The sequence below is a fragment of the Candoia aspera genome, chromosome 1, assembly GCF_035149785.1.
Source record: "Candoia aspera isolate rCanAsp1 chromosome 1, rCanAsp1.hap2, whole genome shotgun sequence".
In the NCBI taxonomy this organism is placed as follows: domain Eukaryota; kingdom Metazoa; phylum Chordata; class Lepidosauria; order Squamata; family Boidae; genus Candoia; species Candoia aspera.
This window is the reverse complement of record NC_086153.1, coordinates 148,734,344-148,753,527: the sequence shown is the minus strand read 5'-3', so window position 1 is coordinate 148,753,527 and position 19,184 is coordinate 148,734,344. Positions and strand designations below refer to the sequence as shown.

The following is a 19,184-nucleotide window of genomic DNA, read 5'->3' as shown; positions in this document are numbered from 1 at the left end:
ATGCTCCCTGTCACCTCCAGCTACTTCTGCTTAACTTGCCCTTTCTCCAAGCTGGTGAGTATCCTTCCAAAACACCAGCCTCCAACCACCCATGATAGGTTCCATTTTGGGTCCAGAGAAAATATTGGAAATGAAGATTATACTGGAGGTCATACTGTGTTTGGCTTTGCACAGTATACCAGCTTTGGGGGGTGGGGGGAGCCTGGCAAGTAGTAAGAAGGAGCCTAGCTTCAGTTCTTACACTTCACTCAAAGCGGGGTGGGGTAGTGAATGGGTGAGGGGGTAGGAAATCTGATGGTAGCTATGAAGGCGCTGCTAGAATTTGCTGAGATCTCCAAAAGTCACAGTAATATGGAAAAGGGGCAATAAATAAAATAGTTATTTCTGCTTGTCATTTGTTGAAAGAGACCATGCAAGGAAAGTTAGGAAATGGCCATAGAAGATGATTGACAGAGGGAAAAAAGAAGATTGGCAGGTCAGCTCACCAGAGACCAGGAGGTCAGAACTGTGGCTATGCTGGGTCCCCAAGCTGCGTCCCCAGATATGATGAAGAATGCCACCCTACTGAAAAACCAGTCCAGTTGGCTTCAATATGAAGAACGGTATTGTTCTTTGCTGCGGCAGACTGTCTGGGGCTGGCCTGTGGGAAGAGTTGAGAGGAAGACCGTGAGGGTGAATGAACAGAGAGGAGAGCATAACCTGACTCTGAAGAAGGCTGAAACATGTGCGTTGATTTTAAAACAGCAGACACAACCTTTTAGCTTTTGGTAAGTCTTGCACAATTCCACTCCATTGTTAGGAAATGCTCTGATTTCTGTGCTGAATTATCTAACAAGGACAACAAAGCTAAAAAAATAAACAACTAGATTTGATTCAAAATATGCTTCAATACTTCAGGGAGATCAATTATTTCGGTCTCTCCAACCCTGGACATGCTGATGCTCTACTGAAATTTAGTTGGCAAAAGTCACCTCTGCCTTCCCTATGGACTGTCTTCGCCACATTCACTCGGTATTTAAATGCTGGGTCCGCAAGCTTTTAGGAGGAGTAAATCAGCTGCACCAAGAGGACCTGCCGTGTCTAGTTTGACATAACGGTGCCATGGTAAGTCTTCTTTCCAAGTCTTCCCTTTCGATAATGGGAATGTTATATTTACACAGGAAATTCATGAGAATTTCTCTCCCCCCCCGCCTGCTTTTCTCTCTAGTATGGATTTATCAACTCCTGCCTGAAGTCCCTCCTGATAGAGAAATTTGGTGAAGAAACATGGGAAAAACTCAAGTAAATATCTATACCCCTACAGCATTATAATTAGTAAAGCAAGAACATGAAACTGGGGAGATTCTTGTGACATTATTAGCCTTTATTATTCCTCAGAAGACAAGTGCCCAATGTCCTTCTTCTCTGCCCATTCTTTACAGAATACTTGTATTCCAGAGGCATTCAGGACAAGAAACCAGATAAAGAGGGGGTATAATCCATGAACATTTCTGTCACAACCCATTTATTATTTTTTAAATTGCTACAAGACTCTTTGACATTTCTATATACGCTGACTTTGCAGTCACCCCTATAGATTCAAAAACCTATCCAGGTATAACCATTTTTTTGGCTAAGGGACTTAACTTTAAAAAAGAATGGTTTTCAGACATCTCTACCCAGTTAATTGAGTAAACTGTTTTGAGTCAATTGAATCTTGCACTCTAAATGTTTGTAAAACATTTTGCTTTACCAAAATAAAGCAAACCAGATGGCAAACTATGTTCCATATTCATTTTATATTAAATGTTCTCTTTGTTATTTTCACAGAATCAAGGCTGGAGTTGAGGACACCTTTATGACATACACAGTGTACGATGATGCTCTTACTGTGAAGTTGATCCAAGAGGCTTGCAGAATGCTAAGTACTGTGACAATTACAGGTTTTAGTTTGTTGTCTGCCAAGAGAGAGTATCATTTCCACTTATGGATGTGATAGGGTAGAATCCTGAAACTATCATCATTTTATGGTTTCATAATGTTAAGCAATACTGTCATCAGTGATCACAAGTAAATTTATACTTATCTATTCTTGTACATCTCCCTAGAGCTATCTCTTAGAACTGTAATAACTATTGAATTAGAATTTAAGTATTTTAACACCACTGTATTTTAGCACATTTGTAGTCATTTCTCTAACAGCTCTAGCACAAGCTAGCAAATTACTTTTGAGTCTTTTAGATTTCTTGTAATGTCTTATTTTCTTTCTACAATATTTCAGTTCATTTTATTCTAACTAACTTATATAATTGCATATAGTTCTGGTCACTGACAGTAATTAAGAGATTTACTTCCTTTCTTACAGGTTTTAATAATTATTTTCATTTTAAAAAATCCTTTTTCAATTTGTATTTTACCTACATTTTAAAATATTTTCTCTTCTGCTTAATTTATTCATTTTGAGTTGATTTTTTTCCTCTAGTATATTTCTTTTCCATCATGGCATCATTTTAGACCTGAAGACTGATGCAGTCCAATCCTTTGCTTCCAGAGAATTAAGCAACTGAGTTCAATACTATTAAACAAATTAGTTTAAATGAGCCTAAATGAGCTGCAGTCTCCACCTTTCCCATATTACACTAAGCCATAATGTGGTTCCTTCCTTTTCATATTAGTAACATATAGCAAAAGGGTTAGTAGATAATCCATGATTTGTTTTCAAGTACTATATTACAATTTGAAACTATGGGTTGTTCTTGGTTTACTGATTGCAACAGCAGCTTGCTATGTTGATTAACACATGATTTGTTCCTGGACTATTCTTTTTGTTTTGTGCCCAGCTGGCCAACTCAACTGTCTTAATAGAGCTGCCTGCCAGGCTATGTGAAGTTTCAGTGCAACTATTGGATTCAAAGATTCAACTATTGGATTCAAAACTGTCTCTGAAATAATTCAAAGAGTCAGTGGACTTTTGCACATGTGTATGCATATATTTTACTGAACAGATTGTCTCTTTAAATTATGTAACTTCTCTCTTTGAATCAGTTGCTGGAAGTTTTAACTTAGTTTTGGATCCATTATCAGACTGGAATAAGACTTCAAAAAAGAAAATAAGTCCCCAGTCAACTCTTAAGATTCCTTGAATCAAATTGCCAATGTGAATCACTTCTTAGGCTGTTCATGTATCTGTATTGCACATTGTTTTCCTGGATGGAGGAATTTAATGAAGTCTTGTGGTAGTGGGAGCATCAAAGAAGGTACCATTGAAAGAGAAAGAGCAGGCAAAGCATATTCATGAGAAAAGGTAAACCACACACTTTCTGCTGTGCCCAGGTATACGTGGCATTATTCCTGAATCTGTTTTTTTTTTCTCTTCTGTTTTTTTCCCATGCAGAAGTACCAGAAGAGGCAGTATTGAAGCTTTTTGGGAAATACTTTTTTAATTTCTGCAAAACATCAGGATATGATAAAATGCTACGGACACTAGGAGGAAATTTGATGGAGTTTATTGAGAATCTTGACTCCTTACATAGCTACCTTGCTTTATCCTACCAGGTACATTTTCTACTGGGCTACTAAAACTACTAAAACAGCTTAATGTGTACATGTGTGTGTATGAGTGAGTGAGTGAATGGTCCATATTTTGTATTTTGGTATGATAGAATGGACAGTTTCAGACAATTGCAGAACAAGAACAGATGGACAGTTTTGCGATATCAAATAAGTGAGTAGCATCCTCCCCATGAAACCAAGACTCAGAAGTGCAAAGGTGATAGGGAGGCCCTGCTGTAATGAGCTCACTGATAAGATACACATTTCCGGTTTCCAAAATTCTATCCTCTTTCTTATTGCAATAGACTTACTCTGAATCTATGAGAATCTTGCTTTCTTAGCAGTTACCTGTAGGAGATGTAATGTAATAGATGCTTAGACTAAACATCTTCTGTTTCAACTAAAACACTTAGAATTCCCAGTGGGCCATGTTTTCTGGGAGTTTTGGGAGTTCTAGTCAGAATGCATATGAGGAAAGCTGAGCTACTGCTTTCCATGATAACTGTAATGTATGAGACTGTCTTGCATTTATACTGAAATGAAGCAATTCTAATGAAGGGATAGAAGGGTCATTGACATGAAAAATGGCTTTCTGCAATTAAGTTATTTTTAAATAGAAATTAATTACCTTTTAATTCATATCATGGCCATTCTAGACTGTGACAAATAATTTTTAGAGACATTAATATCCTTCATCACTGGGAATATTTAAGAAAAAGGATGAGAGAATGAATTGAAGGAGAAAGCTTCTTGCATACAACTCATTGTCAAAGGAAAATTGGAATAGAATTGCATGTAAAATGAAGCAAATCCAGTGTGTTATGAATCAGAGTTTGATTCCATTACTGAAACATTTGGCATTCTCCAACTTTTCCCTGATTCAATTAACATATCTCAGAATACAAATTGGCAAGCTCTTATTAACCAACACAGAATCATCCCCATGCCTTTGTAATTCTGCAATTTATATTCTTCCCTTACCCATTCCTCTATGTTGGTCTTTTGATTATATATTTAATGGAAGGAAAATTGTGCATCAAGGATAAAAATTGCATTTTTAATGTGAGTAGGTATTAGAACAGACTCTAGGAATTTTTGGAAGAAAATGAAACAGATTTTTGTCTTGCCTAGGAAATGAATGCACCATCATTTCGAGTGGAAAGGAGAGATGGGGTAATGCTCCTCCACTATTATTCAGACAGGAAAGGCTTGTGTCACATTGTCCCAGGTACCAGGACACCAGAGTTTCATACTGGAATGTATATTATGCAACAAAACTCTGACTGAATGGGAGCTTTTCCATAAGTATACTGGGCATTGGCATTGACTACTTGGGGAGGTGGGGCATGGGAGCTATAATCCTGTGCTTCAGGATGCTCTGAGGATGGAAAGATGGATGGGATTTCTTTACCCAGATCAACAAGCTCTATACCCTTGATGTAGCTGTTCCACCCCTCCCCTCTATTCAAGTCCCATGCCCTTATCCCCTGCCAGTTTATAAAAAGTCCCCCTATTTGTGCCATCAACTTTTAAAACATTTTAATTTATAATCAGAAATTATAAATTAAATATTATCATCCATGATTATTTCTTCCAATGGATACTTTTTAGAGGATGATGCATCTGTCTTTGTTGTGGAGTGTGCAATTGAAATGAAGTAACAAAGCAAAGTATCTGCCCAACTGTTATTTACAACAGAGAAAAGGGCACTTTAAAAAGCTTGGGTTGACCTTGACTTGCATAGAAGAAAGCTCCTGAGATACTTAAGGAGGGGGAGACCTTGGAAACAGGCACTGTAAGAACTTTTGTCAAGAGCTGGTGTCCCCAAGATCTGTTGGACAACAAGCCCCATCATCAAAGATCACATCAGATTGGGATGGAAGCTGTAATCTAACACATCTGGATGACACCAGGTTGGGAGAATGATAAGCAATGCTCCGGACCAGGAATCCCCAAGCCTTTGGACCAGTGGATGCATTTGGAAGAAGTAGGGAGAGTTTCTGCCAGCTCTGACTTCTTTTCTTCTCCTTTCTTTTTACTAACAGGAAGGCATGCTTCCTAACAAAGCACTTGGGTCCGGTCACCTACTATTTTTATTTTCCAAGAAGGTATTTGGAAAGGCTAGGGGTTGTGCTCCACTTTATAGCATGTCAGCTTATTTACAATTAAAATAATTTGAAAAAAAGTCAAATGCAAGCACCAAGGAAGGTGTTCAGATGCAAATTGGCATGAATAGGCATTTACAGAGCAAAACGGAAATCAGATTAAGCCACCTATAGCCAGTTGTCTAATCAGCAACCTTGGTACTGGGTCCAAGAAAAAAGTTCTACCTGGAATGCTTATTTTTTTTTAAAATGTATGTTATAATTGAAGTTATTATTATTTTAAGCTGGGATTCCAGTTTTGTGGAAATCTATCTCATCCTGCTAGAAACCCTGTCCTGGATCCTAAGATAAATTAATATAAGGAAAAAAGATTTCCTAGTTCTTTTTCCTCTTTTGCACCTACCTGCAAAGTTTGTTGAGGGGGTTGAATAGTTTTCCTGAGCAAATGAAGGATGAACTTTGGAAGGCCAGTGAGGGGGGAGAAAATTGCCCCAAACTGACCTTGAAAAGCTTTTAAAAGCTATGGGCGGTTGGTGTTGAGAGAAGGGGATAAGAAACTTGCTTTTCATTCATTTCCTTAAGAGCTGAGCCACTTCAGAAGGGATCCACATATCGTCCCTAAAATAGGTTGTTCCTTCTTTCTTACATAGGAATTATTGAAGCTGTAGCCAGAGATTTCTTTGACTGTGAAGTGTCACTGGAAATTCTTGAACAAAATGTAGAAGAGGAGCGCACTGGGAAGAAGGAGCATGTGGTGTTTTTTATTTTACAGACAAATGAAATAGTGAAGCACAACACCAAGGAACAAGCAATTTCTGTATGTGAAGATGGGTCTCAGGAGGACAAAGAGGTGATGTGTCATTCTGTAGAAATTGCAGAGGAACCGATACAAGGGGGATGAAGTAGGGAGATCTCTAAACTATGGGCTGTGCTCACATATCATACGAAGCCACATTTAGAGATGACTTTATATGATATTTTCTTTTCAGCAACAGGATGTGGTTTTTCAAAAAGGAAGGGAAAAAACTGCTGAACAGGAGGTCTACTGTGATGTTTTGAGACATGCAGTCAAATCTAGGGCAGGTAAGTTAATTTAGGCATGATGGATGAAATATGGACCTCAAGAATATAAACAAAAGTCTGTGAGTTTGCTGAATATATGCAGCATTATAGAAAGTGACCAGATGAGATGATGTGGCTGATTAACAGGACAAGAGTAGGACATATAGCTTTCTATACAGTACATCCTCAATTTTACCTATACTGTATATAATTACTTGATTTCTAAACATGTCCAAACTCATGCAGAGAGTTTCTGCAGAAAACTCAGTTGTTTCAAGGTCAAGCTCCAATGCATGTATAATTGCTCTGCCTTCCTCCATGTAACCAAAATAATAATGATCAAAGTACAGAATAGCTAGGGCTTCAGAGAGGCTACTTTTGCCTTCAAAACAATAAAAGGAACTGCCCATGCCAGTCTATTTCAAGTGAAAATTACTAAATTTGGAGTGATAATTAAGGAAATTCTGTTTGAATGGTAGAGAAAAATGCTACTTCAAAGAATTAACCCTGCACGTGAGAGGGAGTACCATTGGTGCTCCACCTTGGAATCTAGAGATCTTGCGTCACACTGACCTCAATACAGCCTTTTGGAATGATGATGGTATTACTTCACTTCGCTAAGAGAGAGATAAGCCAATCTAAAGTGGAGACCAATTCGTGAATTGTCTGCTAGACCTTCCCAAACTTGTGTCTTCGTGCTGGCTGGGGGTCAGGTGTGGGAATTGAACTGTATCTTGATGACATTTTACCAAGTGCAGAAAAGATCTGTCTCTGTTCCACAGGGAACCTTGCACATACCTTTGAACCACTGTTCCCTGAGAGGCTTTGGCTTGAGGAGAAAACCTTCTGTCACGCATTTCCTTTCCACCTTGTGTTTGATGAAAATGTAAGGAAGCTTTTGGATGGATTCTTTGTACTTAAACCTTCAGTTAGAGGTGGGGCTTGTATGGGTGCGCATGCTGAGCCATTTTTATTGGATCAACACTTGCTGCAATAGTATATAAATCATTAAAATTAGTAAATATATGTAAAGGTTAAGGCAGGGCTGGGCAATTGTGCAGCTGACGATTAGGCTTTGAAAAATGAATGTCATGGCCTGCAAGGGTGTGACAGTGATATGGAGATGTCACCAGAGGTAGTGTGTGGGAGCAAGTTTAAAATAAAATAATAAAATAAAATAAAATACTAAAATAAAATAAAATATAATATAAAATAGATATCATAAGCAGCCAGACGCTTAATGTATCACTTTACTTACCACTTCCTTTCATCAGAAAAGTGGAAACTCATGTAGTTACTTTTCATGCTAGTGAATTTCAGCATTATAGGAAATGCCTACAACCATTAAAAAGGGGGCTGGGATTGTGTGCAATGGAAAATTATTGACTGCTGTCGGGGATCCCAACGCTTAAGCCCCGTCTTACTGTTATACGGAACACAAGTTTTAAGTGGCTCCACTTTAATTTTGAGGTAATGTTTTGTTACCTGTTGCTTCTGAAGAGTGTTTGAAAAGTTATCGAAATTACCTTTTGGTTCTGTCCTCAGCTGAAGATCAAACAGGCAGGTGTAAACATTCAGAAATTTGTACCAGGATTGCAAATAAGCGGAACCAGATTAGATAAGTATTTTTCTATTATTCATCCACAAGTCACATTCACTATTCCCAGCATGAAAAAGTTCATCAACAGCCAGTTTGTTCTCAAGATTCGGAGAGAAATTATGCCCAAGTCATTGAAGAAACGGCCTGCACTGAAGCTCAGAGGTACGAACTTTGAGAAGAATAATGAAATTATTGAAATTTAAGAAAAATAAAGTTCATTTAAGAAAAATAGAAGGCAGAACAAAATTACCATAATGCATTATCTGTACAGTCAGGTAGCACAGTAGTGGATTATATTAGTCCCTTACTGGTAGCAAAGACCTACCTACCTATCATGCTATTTACTTTTGGGACAAGCAATGTTATGCTGAGTGCAGAAAAGGAATAAGAAATAATAAACAAATGAAAGGCATTGGATTTAAAAAGAGAAGGAAACATGGCTGAAAGTAGTTTAGACCATTCACATTCAGCGTAACTCCCCATATTTTTCTATATTTACAAACCAAACCAGCTTCTACCATGTCTGTACACTTTCATACATTGCCTTTTGTTCTTGAAACAACTTGTCTTTTTTTCGAGGATCTCATCAACACCATCCAGTCATGACCTTTCTCAGACTTCCCTTTCCTCTTGACCCATTCATGCTTCCCTCATAGATTTATTTTACAGTTTGATTCATTTTTTCTATATGAACAAACCAGCTCAGGGTACTTCTTTCATACAGATCATTCACTTCTGTATCCAATCCACATTCATTCAGCACCTACTTATTCTTGACCCTGTCTGTTTTTTTTTTACATATAAAGTTCTTAATAATCCCAGGGGGTAGAACTTGCAAAAAGAAAAAAAGACAATTGATTTTCTTTCATTTTCCAGCTAAAATTGAGAGGGAATAATGCTGCCATAATTCTGATGTTTGCCACCAAATTGTGATGGCACAATTGAAGGGAGTCTTGGAGATGCAAAAGGCTTGAAGACCACATTAACTTTTAAGCAGTTGGCCATCTTTATGTTACTGCAAGTGCGAACCTGATCAATCTGTTGCACGTACCTCTTTCAAGATCTTATATAGGAATGAAAGATTCTAGATCCTAAATTCTAAACCCAAAATGTAAGAGGTTGTTGAAGCATTTGCAAAACCTGTGAAATCTAGACATCTTGGGCACACAGAATCTATAATGTTCATTCAGGTTACTAACAGTTTTCCAGGTAAGATTTAGACAATTCATAGGTTAAGCCTAATGGATAACACTGAATAATGTGTTTATTGGGAAAAGGACAAATGATCTGGATGGACTGCATCCACTGCATGATCTACTTGTGCTCACCAAAGCTCCGCAGTTTAGATGAGTTAGAAGAACAAGAGATGCACCTTTCTGACATCGCCCAGCATGACCCAACAAGAGACCTCATCCTCTTCAACCAGCAGCGGCTGGCAGAGATAGAGCTATCCAACCAACTAGAGAAAAAAAAGGAAGAGCTCAGGATTCTGTCTAAAAATCTAGAGATAGAAAAGAAGAAATCAGAAACTTTACTCTATGCCATGCTACCAAAACATGTGGCTAATCAGCTGAAGGAAGGCAAAAAGGTGGAGGCAGGTATGGCAATTTTATCGTCTTTGATTCTTTTCCACTACTATCAAACAGAAACTGGCATGTAGTAAAATAGGAAGGGTAAGGAATTCAATTGATCATCTGGAAACACCATCTTCTAAGCTAAGATTCTATGGGTTTGGACTTGGTTTGCATAGAGATCTGGTTTCCTGGGAACCAAGTGAAAGCAGGATGTATATTTAACGTACAGGTATTTTATATACTGTTTACTTTTCACGTAAGTACAAAACTAAACTATGTGCATTCTCTGTAATTTCAACAAAATGACAATGGCCATTGGTTTGATGTACCCTGTTGCTTCAAAAGGGTGGACATACAAACATCACCTTTTCAAAATCATTCATCTGTTGTCTTGTGATTTGCATGTTATTACTTATATTTTTAGGCCAACTGTGTTTCTAAACTTTGTTGAGAGTTGTAAATTGGATTTTAGAAGGTGTAAAGGAGGCTTTCGGTCTCAATGTGTGTTGAGATGACACAAGAATTAGTTTCCTTGCCAATCAACTTATTTCAATAAAGCGTAACATCTAAACTGTGGGACTCCATCCATCTACATACACATCTTAATTCACTGATGAAGTGAGAGATCACATACAGTATGCTGTGATTTGTTTTCCTGCTTTTACTCTAGAAGCACTGAGGCAAGTGGCAGTAATAGTAATAGTTAAAGGTCATTTTCCCTGACTGTTTTTGGTCTTTTTGCTTGAGTATTTTATCCTTGCCATATTAAAAACCAAAAACAGAAAAACTGCAGCTTCTTAAAACTGGCTATGCTTTTTTTATTTATTCCCCAGGAGATTTTAGTTGCTGCACAATACTTTTCAGTGATGTAGTGACTTTCACAAACATCTGTTCTGCCTGTGAACCTATTCGGATCGTGAACATGCTTAATTCAATGTATTCCAAGTTTGATCGACTGACTAGCATCCATGGAGTTTATAAAGTAAGTGTGGCATAAACATTTGCTGCAGTTTTCCTCCCACATCTGTCCTTTGCAGCCAAAGAGCATCTGGTGAACGGATGGATAAATTTAGATGGCAGCAAGAAGTGAGAATGAATCCTGAAAACCATTAGCCTCCTATACCAACCCCTTCTAGATTGGCCGTTGCTTAGTATATTTTAGCAGTTTTCTGGCTTGCAACCATTCCTTCCCTTTTTCCCTTCCTGCAAAGAGAATGGCCTGCTCTCCCAGCCATCCCCAACCTGGTACCCCCTGGATACATTTGGACTGGAAATCTCAGAATTCCCAGCAATTGGCCATACTGGCTGTTCAACCAGATCTTTTTAGTTTGAATTAGAGTAGTTGATTTTAACCATTTTTGGCAACAGTTTTTTAATGTTATTGCAATCGCATGTGTCTGGAGAGTATCAGGTTGGGAAAGACGTGGATTGCTACACAGAATATAATGTTGTATTTTTATTAATTAGCCAGGGCGATCTAATGTTTCCACCACTGTTTGCTTAGTGGTAACTGAGGTACACCTTTGTAACTGCATCAGTCAGCATTTTGGCACTTAGTTCAGAGATTCAAATCCTTTCTTACATTTTTAATGTACTTGAGTTTTTATGGTTAATTTCTCATCAACAATATACTGAGAACTAACTGTACAATGTCAGTAATTTCTTTGTCCACTTACTGAATATTGTATTTCTGCATTAATTTCCCTTTTTTCTTTTCTTCTTTTGCTTGTTCATTTTTTTCCTTCTTCTTTTGAAAATGATTAATATTTTTTTTTTTAAAAAGAAAGCATTGCAGTAGCTGATTCCCTAGGTGAAATAGAAGAAATAGGGGAAGGAGGTATGATTGCTATGTTTATTTACTGTCCTCCAGAAGTTTTGGACTTTAGTTCCCATTAGCTCCAAGCAGCAAGGGATTGTAAGAGTTGCAGTCCAAACTATCTGGAGGGCACCAGCACGCAAACCTAGACATATGGTTGGTGGGTTTCCATGCCTACATCACTATGCATCTTGCCTTATAGGTGGAAACCATTGGTGATGCCTACATGGTTGTGGGAGGAGTCCCAGTCCCAGTCCCCAGTCATGCTGAAAGGGTGGCTAATTTTGCCCTTGGCATGAGAATTGCTGCAAGAGAAGTTATGAACCCAGTTACCACTAGACCTATACAGGTAATTCATGGTTTTAAGACTTAAAAACAAGAAAGAGATCAAGCCATCTCACTTTCAGCAGAGAGACAGAAAACTGAGACAGCATGATTAGCAGGCACCAATTGTTTTCTTCTTCCTTTCTCCAAATGGTCTCCCTTTTGATGGCTACTCTGTTAAATGTTGATGTACCATATAAGAAATAAGTGTCTGGATTTGTTTGTTTTTTTCATTCCTCATTTCCCCTTCCTTCCCACAGACATTTCTTAAATTGGGAGCCCACTGGGTGGGGATTTTTTATTTTTCTAAACTTTGAAGAGAAACTACCCAAAATAAATAAATAAATAACAAGCCAACTTCTGTTAAGCCAACAAAAACCACTAAATATAAGCAAGGCAAGCTTTTCATTTCTTCAAAATTACTTAATATGTTTATTTAAAAATTTTCTGTGCTGTTTTTAAGGATAAACACTTTCTAAGGAGCTGAGATATATATAACGGAAGAAAACATTAATAAAACCAGCATTATAAACAATATGTATCAAAACTTAAAGCACCTCTCCAAAATAGGAGAATCCAGTTCCAAACGAGGGCCCAAGTGGAACAACTACAAGGGAAAGATTATTTATATAAATGGACCTCTGGCATGTTCATCATGATAAATGATAAGAAACACCAAAAAAAAAAAGAGTTAAAAGAATAATTTGTTTCTTCCAGGACCTATTGAGGGGAACCTAGTTCCACAAGGACCTCTTCCCTCCCTGTGTCTTCCATGCTGTGTTTCTCTCAACAGATTAGAATTGGGATACACACTGGACCAGTGTTGGCTGGGGTAGTTGGGGAGAAAATGCCCAGATACTGTTTATTTGGTGACACCGTCAATACAGCTTCTAGGATGGAAAGCCATGGACTGCCAGACAAAATCCATATTAGCTCCACAGCATTCAAGTAAGGGCTTGCAATGAAATACCAAACCCAAAAGTCAGGACCCTGACTATGCCAGGCGATTCAGTCTCATAATCTGCTTCGCATATTGTGCTAAGCCAAAATGTGGTTTGCTCGCTTATGACTTTGTGTGGTGTTTGATCCCAGCTAACAATAAGTCATTAACTCCATATGTTGTTGTGGTTCTTGCATTGCACAGAGCACTCCCTCCTCAAGTGTTTGAGACAGTGGAAAGGGGAGCCATAGAGGTGAAAGGCAAAGGGAAAATGATAACCTATTTTCTGAAGCAAAATCTCAGTGCTACTGAGGATGAAATAATGGGAAGGGTTGAAGAGACGTCTAGGAACGTTTACAGCCACGGTATGTAATATATGCAGAGATGTCCTTACTATGATTGTCTTCCTCAACCTGTTTTTTTTAAAAAAATTATACTGAAATTTCAGCTGCCAGACTTCTCAATCAGCATGACCAATGGGAATACTGGGAGTGGTAGTCCCAACATAGTTGGAGGACAGTTTAGGAAAAATGTGTATATCCCCAAGTAATGTCTTTCACTGTAATTCTGAGGCTCTACTACCATGGATATTCTGAAAAGCCAGTCCTGTCTCGTAAATCTACAATCCTATGTCAAAGAATTGGGGGCTCACTTACACTGATAGGACTGTATATTCACCTAGACATTTCCATCTCAACATTTAACAAACGATGAGTACAATTTTGAAGAAAGTCTATCCTTTCATCCATTCTCTCATCTACCTTAGCCTTTCTATTCCTTGCCCTGATAACTTTCCTCTTCCTTCCACTCCCATTCAGTATCACTACTGTCATGCACTGCCTACCGCTGAGTAAAGCACAGACACTGGTTCAGTTGAAGCAGGTTCTGTTTTATTTCTCACGTAGTGTCAGTTGTAGAAAAAAAGCTGAGAGTGACAGGAGCGCGCCGGTGCGGGGTTTAAATACCCCGCGCCGGTCAGCGCCCCCTCACTCAGGGTTACGTCATCCCCCCTTTGTCCAACATGCTGTCTTGCCGGTAGGTGAGGGGTTGCGAGGCCCCGCTGGTGCTCCGGGATCGCCCATCATCAGTTTCCTTATTCATCCGGTGATTGCTGTCAGCTGGGCGATCTCCGTTGCGCTAGTGCTAACAGCTTGGGTGTGCCTCGCGATCCGCTTAGCCTTTGTCTCTTCTTCTTTCTTCTTTGTGAGCTGATGGCTGCTTATCTTGAGCCCCATCCCCTGCTTCCTCGTTATTGTCATGTGTGCCATTGCGCTGATGTCTTCAGCTCAACGGCACTCATGACAACTACAAATATACAGTACAGAGGGATGAACTAATCCACAAGGCAAACAGTTGTATTTTTTTTTGTTGAGGGTGGGAAAGATTGGCAAAATTTGGCTTCCTGGAAGGCCTCCATCAATTAAACATATTAAGTGTAATTATTACAATTTATTTTTACTTTATTTCTGGAACCAACGAGATAACATAACCCCTCAGATTTGATGACAGCATCCATATGGTCCTATCCTGCTTTGCAGCCAGACATCAGGTGAAACAGGGAAGATTTATCTGCCCTGTATTCCAGAAACCATTTACTGATCCTTTAGCATTCCATCCTGGATTGTTACCTTATAGTGATGAAGGGACTTATGCATCCCATGACTGACAGGTCCTAGATAAGAAATCAGAATATGTATGGTCTACTGGAGAAAGAAATGGCAACCCACTCCAGTATTCTGCCAGACATTTACAACCAGGACAAGGTCACTATGGTTGTGGAAGATGAAACCTCCCAACCAGGGGTAGATTGTATCCAGTGAGCTACTGAGGAAGAGCAGAGGGCATGTACAAGTAGTGCTGGTGCTTATGATGTGACTAGGCTGAAGCGGAAAAGATGCCCCACTGCTGATGTGCCCAGGGGCAAAAGGAAAGTTCAGAGGTGCAAAGGTATGCCTACTGTTGGTACATGGAATGCCAGAACCATGAACTAAGACAAGATGATGTTGTCAGAGCAGAAAGGTCAAGACTGAATATTGATAGTCTGGGAATCAGGAAATTGAAAGAAATAAAAAATGAAAGGAGATTAAAATGGCTGTTGGCCGACACATTAAAAATAACTGAAGAAATATGAAAATGAAAGGTAAAAGTGGCAGTGGAAAATTTGTCTAACTAAATGTTGAGCTCCAGAAAAGAGCAAGAAGAGATCAGTAATCAGTAAGAAAAGCAAAGAAACTGATAACAAGCAAATGGGATGAAGAAGAGATTTCTTTAAGAAAATTAGCAAAATGAAGGGAACATTTTTTCCAGTGCTGGGCCCAGTAAAAGACAATGTAGGCAAATACTTACTGAAGAACCTATAAAGAAGACAGAAGAAATGTATAAAATGTACAAAAAGATCCCAAAGTTGATGAAATGTATCAATATTTCATCACCGAAGCCAGACTTAACTACAAAGGAAGGAATTAAGAAATGCCAGCACACCTGCTTGAAGTCTCACAACGTGAGGCAGTTAGATTGATACATCTGGCTTGTAAGCAGGTATGGAAAACACAGAAGTGGCCAAAAGGTTACAGGTAGTCCTCACTTAATGACCATTCATTCAGTAACCATTCGAAATTACAACAGCACTGAAAAAAATGAACTTACAATCAGTGCCCAAAGATACGGCTATTGCAGCGACCCCACAGTCACATGACCAAATTCGGGCATTTGGCAGCCCGCCCACACTTTTGACTGCAGGGGCACTACAACTCCCACCTGCCTGTCTCCCCCCAAATCTATGCCTTTTGGGCCTCCTGCCGCCCTGCGCTCCGCTGCTCCAGCTGACCTTGCCATCTTCTTGCTCCCGCTGCTGAAGAGGTGTGCCCAGCCTGGCTGCTGGCTGGGCTGGGCTGGCTTTGGCTGTGGAAAAAGAAAAAAAAATGCTAAAGGCAGCCGCTCAACAGCAGCGTGCCAAAACACCCCTTTTCGTTGCACTCCTGGGCGGGGCTGGAGCTGGCTTCGGCTGCGGAAAAGGGAAAAAAAAGCCCAAAGCAGCCCCTTTGCAAAGAGCTGCTGGGCAGGGTTGAGCTACCTGGTTTAGTTGAGAAGAAATCCCAACGAACCTTGGCCTTTTCCATGGGTTATATCTGCAGGAGTAGCAGCATTAATCTAGGAACGGGGAAATTTAGAATCCAGGCTTTCACTGCATCTGAATGAACTTCCTCTCTCCCAGTCTAACTCACCTGATTGGGATACTGCCGGAATATTGGTGGGAAAGCAGAAGCAAACCATCCAGGAGCACTTGAATCAGGGTTACAATTAGCAAGGGCCCCAAACTGAAAATTCTTTTTAATCTATCTATGGAAGTTACAAACCACTTCAATCTCAGGGGACTCCCTACTTCTTAAGAATCTACATTCTACAATCAACTATTAAGGAACAGCGAGAACCATTCTTTCCTACTGGCATAAAAAATAACATGGATATAGCAGTGAGGTTGTTTACACATCTGAGTTTGTGACTTGCTTTTTTTTTTTGCTTAGGTGCACACACAGGCACACTTGAGAAAAAAGAGCTGAACTCAGTCAAGCAAAGTTATATTAAATTGACTATTATTGCTTATGAAAATAGCCATTCTCACCTATGAAAACTGACAAGGGATTAGGATGGGATGATCCATAGGATGGCTAACAAACTGGTTCTGGTCACAGCTTAAACCTTAATGGGAATATTCCAAATTGTTGTTCTCACACCTTTGTTCTCCCTGCCCCCTGGTAACCTATTAGAAGCTGAAAGGTGTCACCCACATGGAGAACATTCACAGGAGGAAAAAGAATCGCTTTCAAAACATCTTGGCAACAACCACGCTCCTTCAGCACTTTGCATTCTGTTTTAGAAAAGTTCACCCATCGCCCTGAGGACTTTCTGTGAGTTCTTGTAATTTTCTCATCTTGCTCAGGGTAAAAAGTGGTTTATATAATTTGAAGCTTCTTTTTTCTCACCTTTGAGCATACATGCTGCTGTAAAGATGGGAGAGGCCACACTTCCTGCTTCTATAAACATAAAGGGTCTGTTAATACTACATTATTTTGTTGCTGTGGATGCTTAACAATGTGGTGGTGGTGGGGAGAGGGAGATTATACTCTACTGTAATACAATGAGGAAGGAATTTTCATCTTGGACATGTCATACATGGCAAAGAAGACTCGGTGGTGAGCACAGCCATGCGCCTGGACCCTGGTGGCTGGCGGCCCCGTGGTAGACCCAAGAAACGGTGGATGGACCGCATTAAGAAGGACATGGAATGTGTGAGTGTCACCCCTGAAGATGCCTTGGACCGAGCCAAATGGACACGGATATGCCAACAAGTGGACCCTGCCATAGCGCGGGGAAAATGCTAAGAAGAAGTTTATCTACTTCAGAGAACAGAAAAGTCTTTCCTTTTGGTGCTCCTCAGAAACCGCAAATAGAATTTCCAATCAAGAGTACTGGGGATACAGTTGAAATATATGAAATCCTGCCAAGAAAACTGCAGGGACTAGTCCAGGCAGTTGTCAGGAGTCAAGACTGACTCAAAGGGACAAAACCAAACAAACAAACAAAAGAACCAACGTAAGCACTGATATTTTTACTCAGAAATCTCAGCTCTGTTCAGTGAAGGTTATACTGTACTAAACAAAGTCAGAATTGCAGCCTCAACTTTCATGAATTTTGGTCACAGTAGGCAATGATGCACATATATGTGGAGCTCAGGAATTAAGCTTGATTGCAAGGAAACTTTTCCTGTACCTTCAGAAAAGGAAAGATCAGCACTGATTGTCAACTAACTTCTAATGTAGCACTTACTGTCTCATTTTCCTTGCAAAATGTCTTGTTTTTATTCTGTTATATTATGGGAGGAGGGTTCATGCCAATAGTAGCACAAGCTGAAAGGCTCTTTAATATATCCTGTTCCCTTTTATAATATCAGTTGTACACATACCTGGACTGTGAGTGGGTTCACTTCCAAAGCCTACCATTGGCCCTAATAGAATTCTTAATTCTCTCTAAGCTTAATTGCTTCATGTGGGCAAAGTTAAGCCTCTCTTCTCCAATGGAGCCCTCCTTCACTGTAATTTAAAAAAGCACAACAGCAACTCAGTCTTTTTAGAGATGAGCTTTGAAAGGAAGCAAAGGGAAAGCATCCAACTGCCAAAGCACTGAAGTAAAGTTAACTAACGTATAAGGTGCGAAATGAGAGGAAGGTCCTAATTTAATATTCACATTCAAAATAAGCTACAGAGGGGAAAATGCAATATATTTTCTCAACCAAACTTTTTCCCTAGAGGAAGGCAGGGATTGTGATAGCATTTGAGCAGGTTGCTTGTGTATGGCACAAGGAAAGCTTCCAACTCAAGAATTTTCTTCTACCCAGGTTTATGTAATTTGTTTATTAAAAATTGCACTCCCACCTTCAACAATTTTTTAAAAAATCAAATATTGATACTTTAAAAAAAAAAAAAGCATAGATATAAAAAACAAGAAGAGGTAAAAAACACCAGGAATAAAATCAATCAGCCATTCAAAGGTCAGGTAACATTTTCTGGGCTCAATGGCTGATAAATAGGCAGGCTTCTCTGTAGAATACAGGGATACCTTCTGTGGTTCTGTCCGCCTCCCCAGTGCAACTAGGAACAGAAATATACACCTTTAGTTCCACAGGCATGTGTCACAAGCAGTAGGCTTTTTAAAATAAATGAAGAAAGCAACTTATCCATCCAGAGTGCCCGTTGGCAATGGGCTGTGAAAGCATTCAGGGTACAGCATTGTTATAACACTGACAGTGCCAGACCTAGTCTATCAGAGAGGCCTTGGGAGCTCAGCGATACAACTACTTCTGAACAAAATTTGTCACACTATCATTCTCAGAAAACTCCTCTCCCTCACCAAGAACTATTTTCTGTTCTGTCTAATAAGTACCTCTTATTAAACTTTGCATGCCTGTATATAATGACAGTATTTTTTTTTAAAAAGTCCTGCTTTCTCTTCCCCTCTTCCATTTAAGACCATAATGATAAGCTTATATTAACAATATAGCTTTTCCTTAAAATACTATCTTTAAAACTCACCCAGTTTGGAAAAAATACCCCAAATCATTCATCATTCAAGACATACATAAACTAAGACTCTGATCACCCAGATCACCAGCGTGGAAAGATCAGGATCAACAGCCAACAAAAATGCCTCTCTGGTTTTTAAAATACAAAGAAAA

The 19,184-nt window shown here is 39.3% G+C and overlaps 1 protein-coding gene across 1 annotated transcript; it reads left to right on the top strand.

Annotated features, from left to right (window-relative positions):
* On the top strand, nucleotides 1-13,802 carry LOC134494455 (guanylate cyclase soluble subunit beta-2-like). The gene is made up of 14 exons (XM_063299678.1): nucleotides 1-54; nucleotides 1,208-1,281; nucleotides 1,810-1,904; nucleotides 3,374-3,534; nucleotides 4,663-4,759; nucleotides 6,287-6,491; nucleotides 7,452-7,584; nucleotides 8,244-8,460; nucleotides 9,576-9,896; nucleotides 10,706-10,854; nucleotides 11,891-12,037; nucleotides 12,806-12,960; nucleotides 13,157-13,317; nucleotides 13,771-13,802. The coding sequence occupies exons 1-14, from the start codon at nucleotides 1-3 to the stop codon at nucleotides 13,800-13,802; spliced, it is 2,001 nt and encodes a 666-aa protein (XP_063155748.1).
* Nucleotides 13,803-19,184: the final 5,382 nt, after the last annotated feature.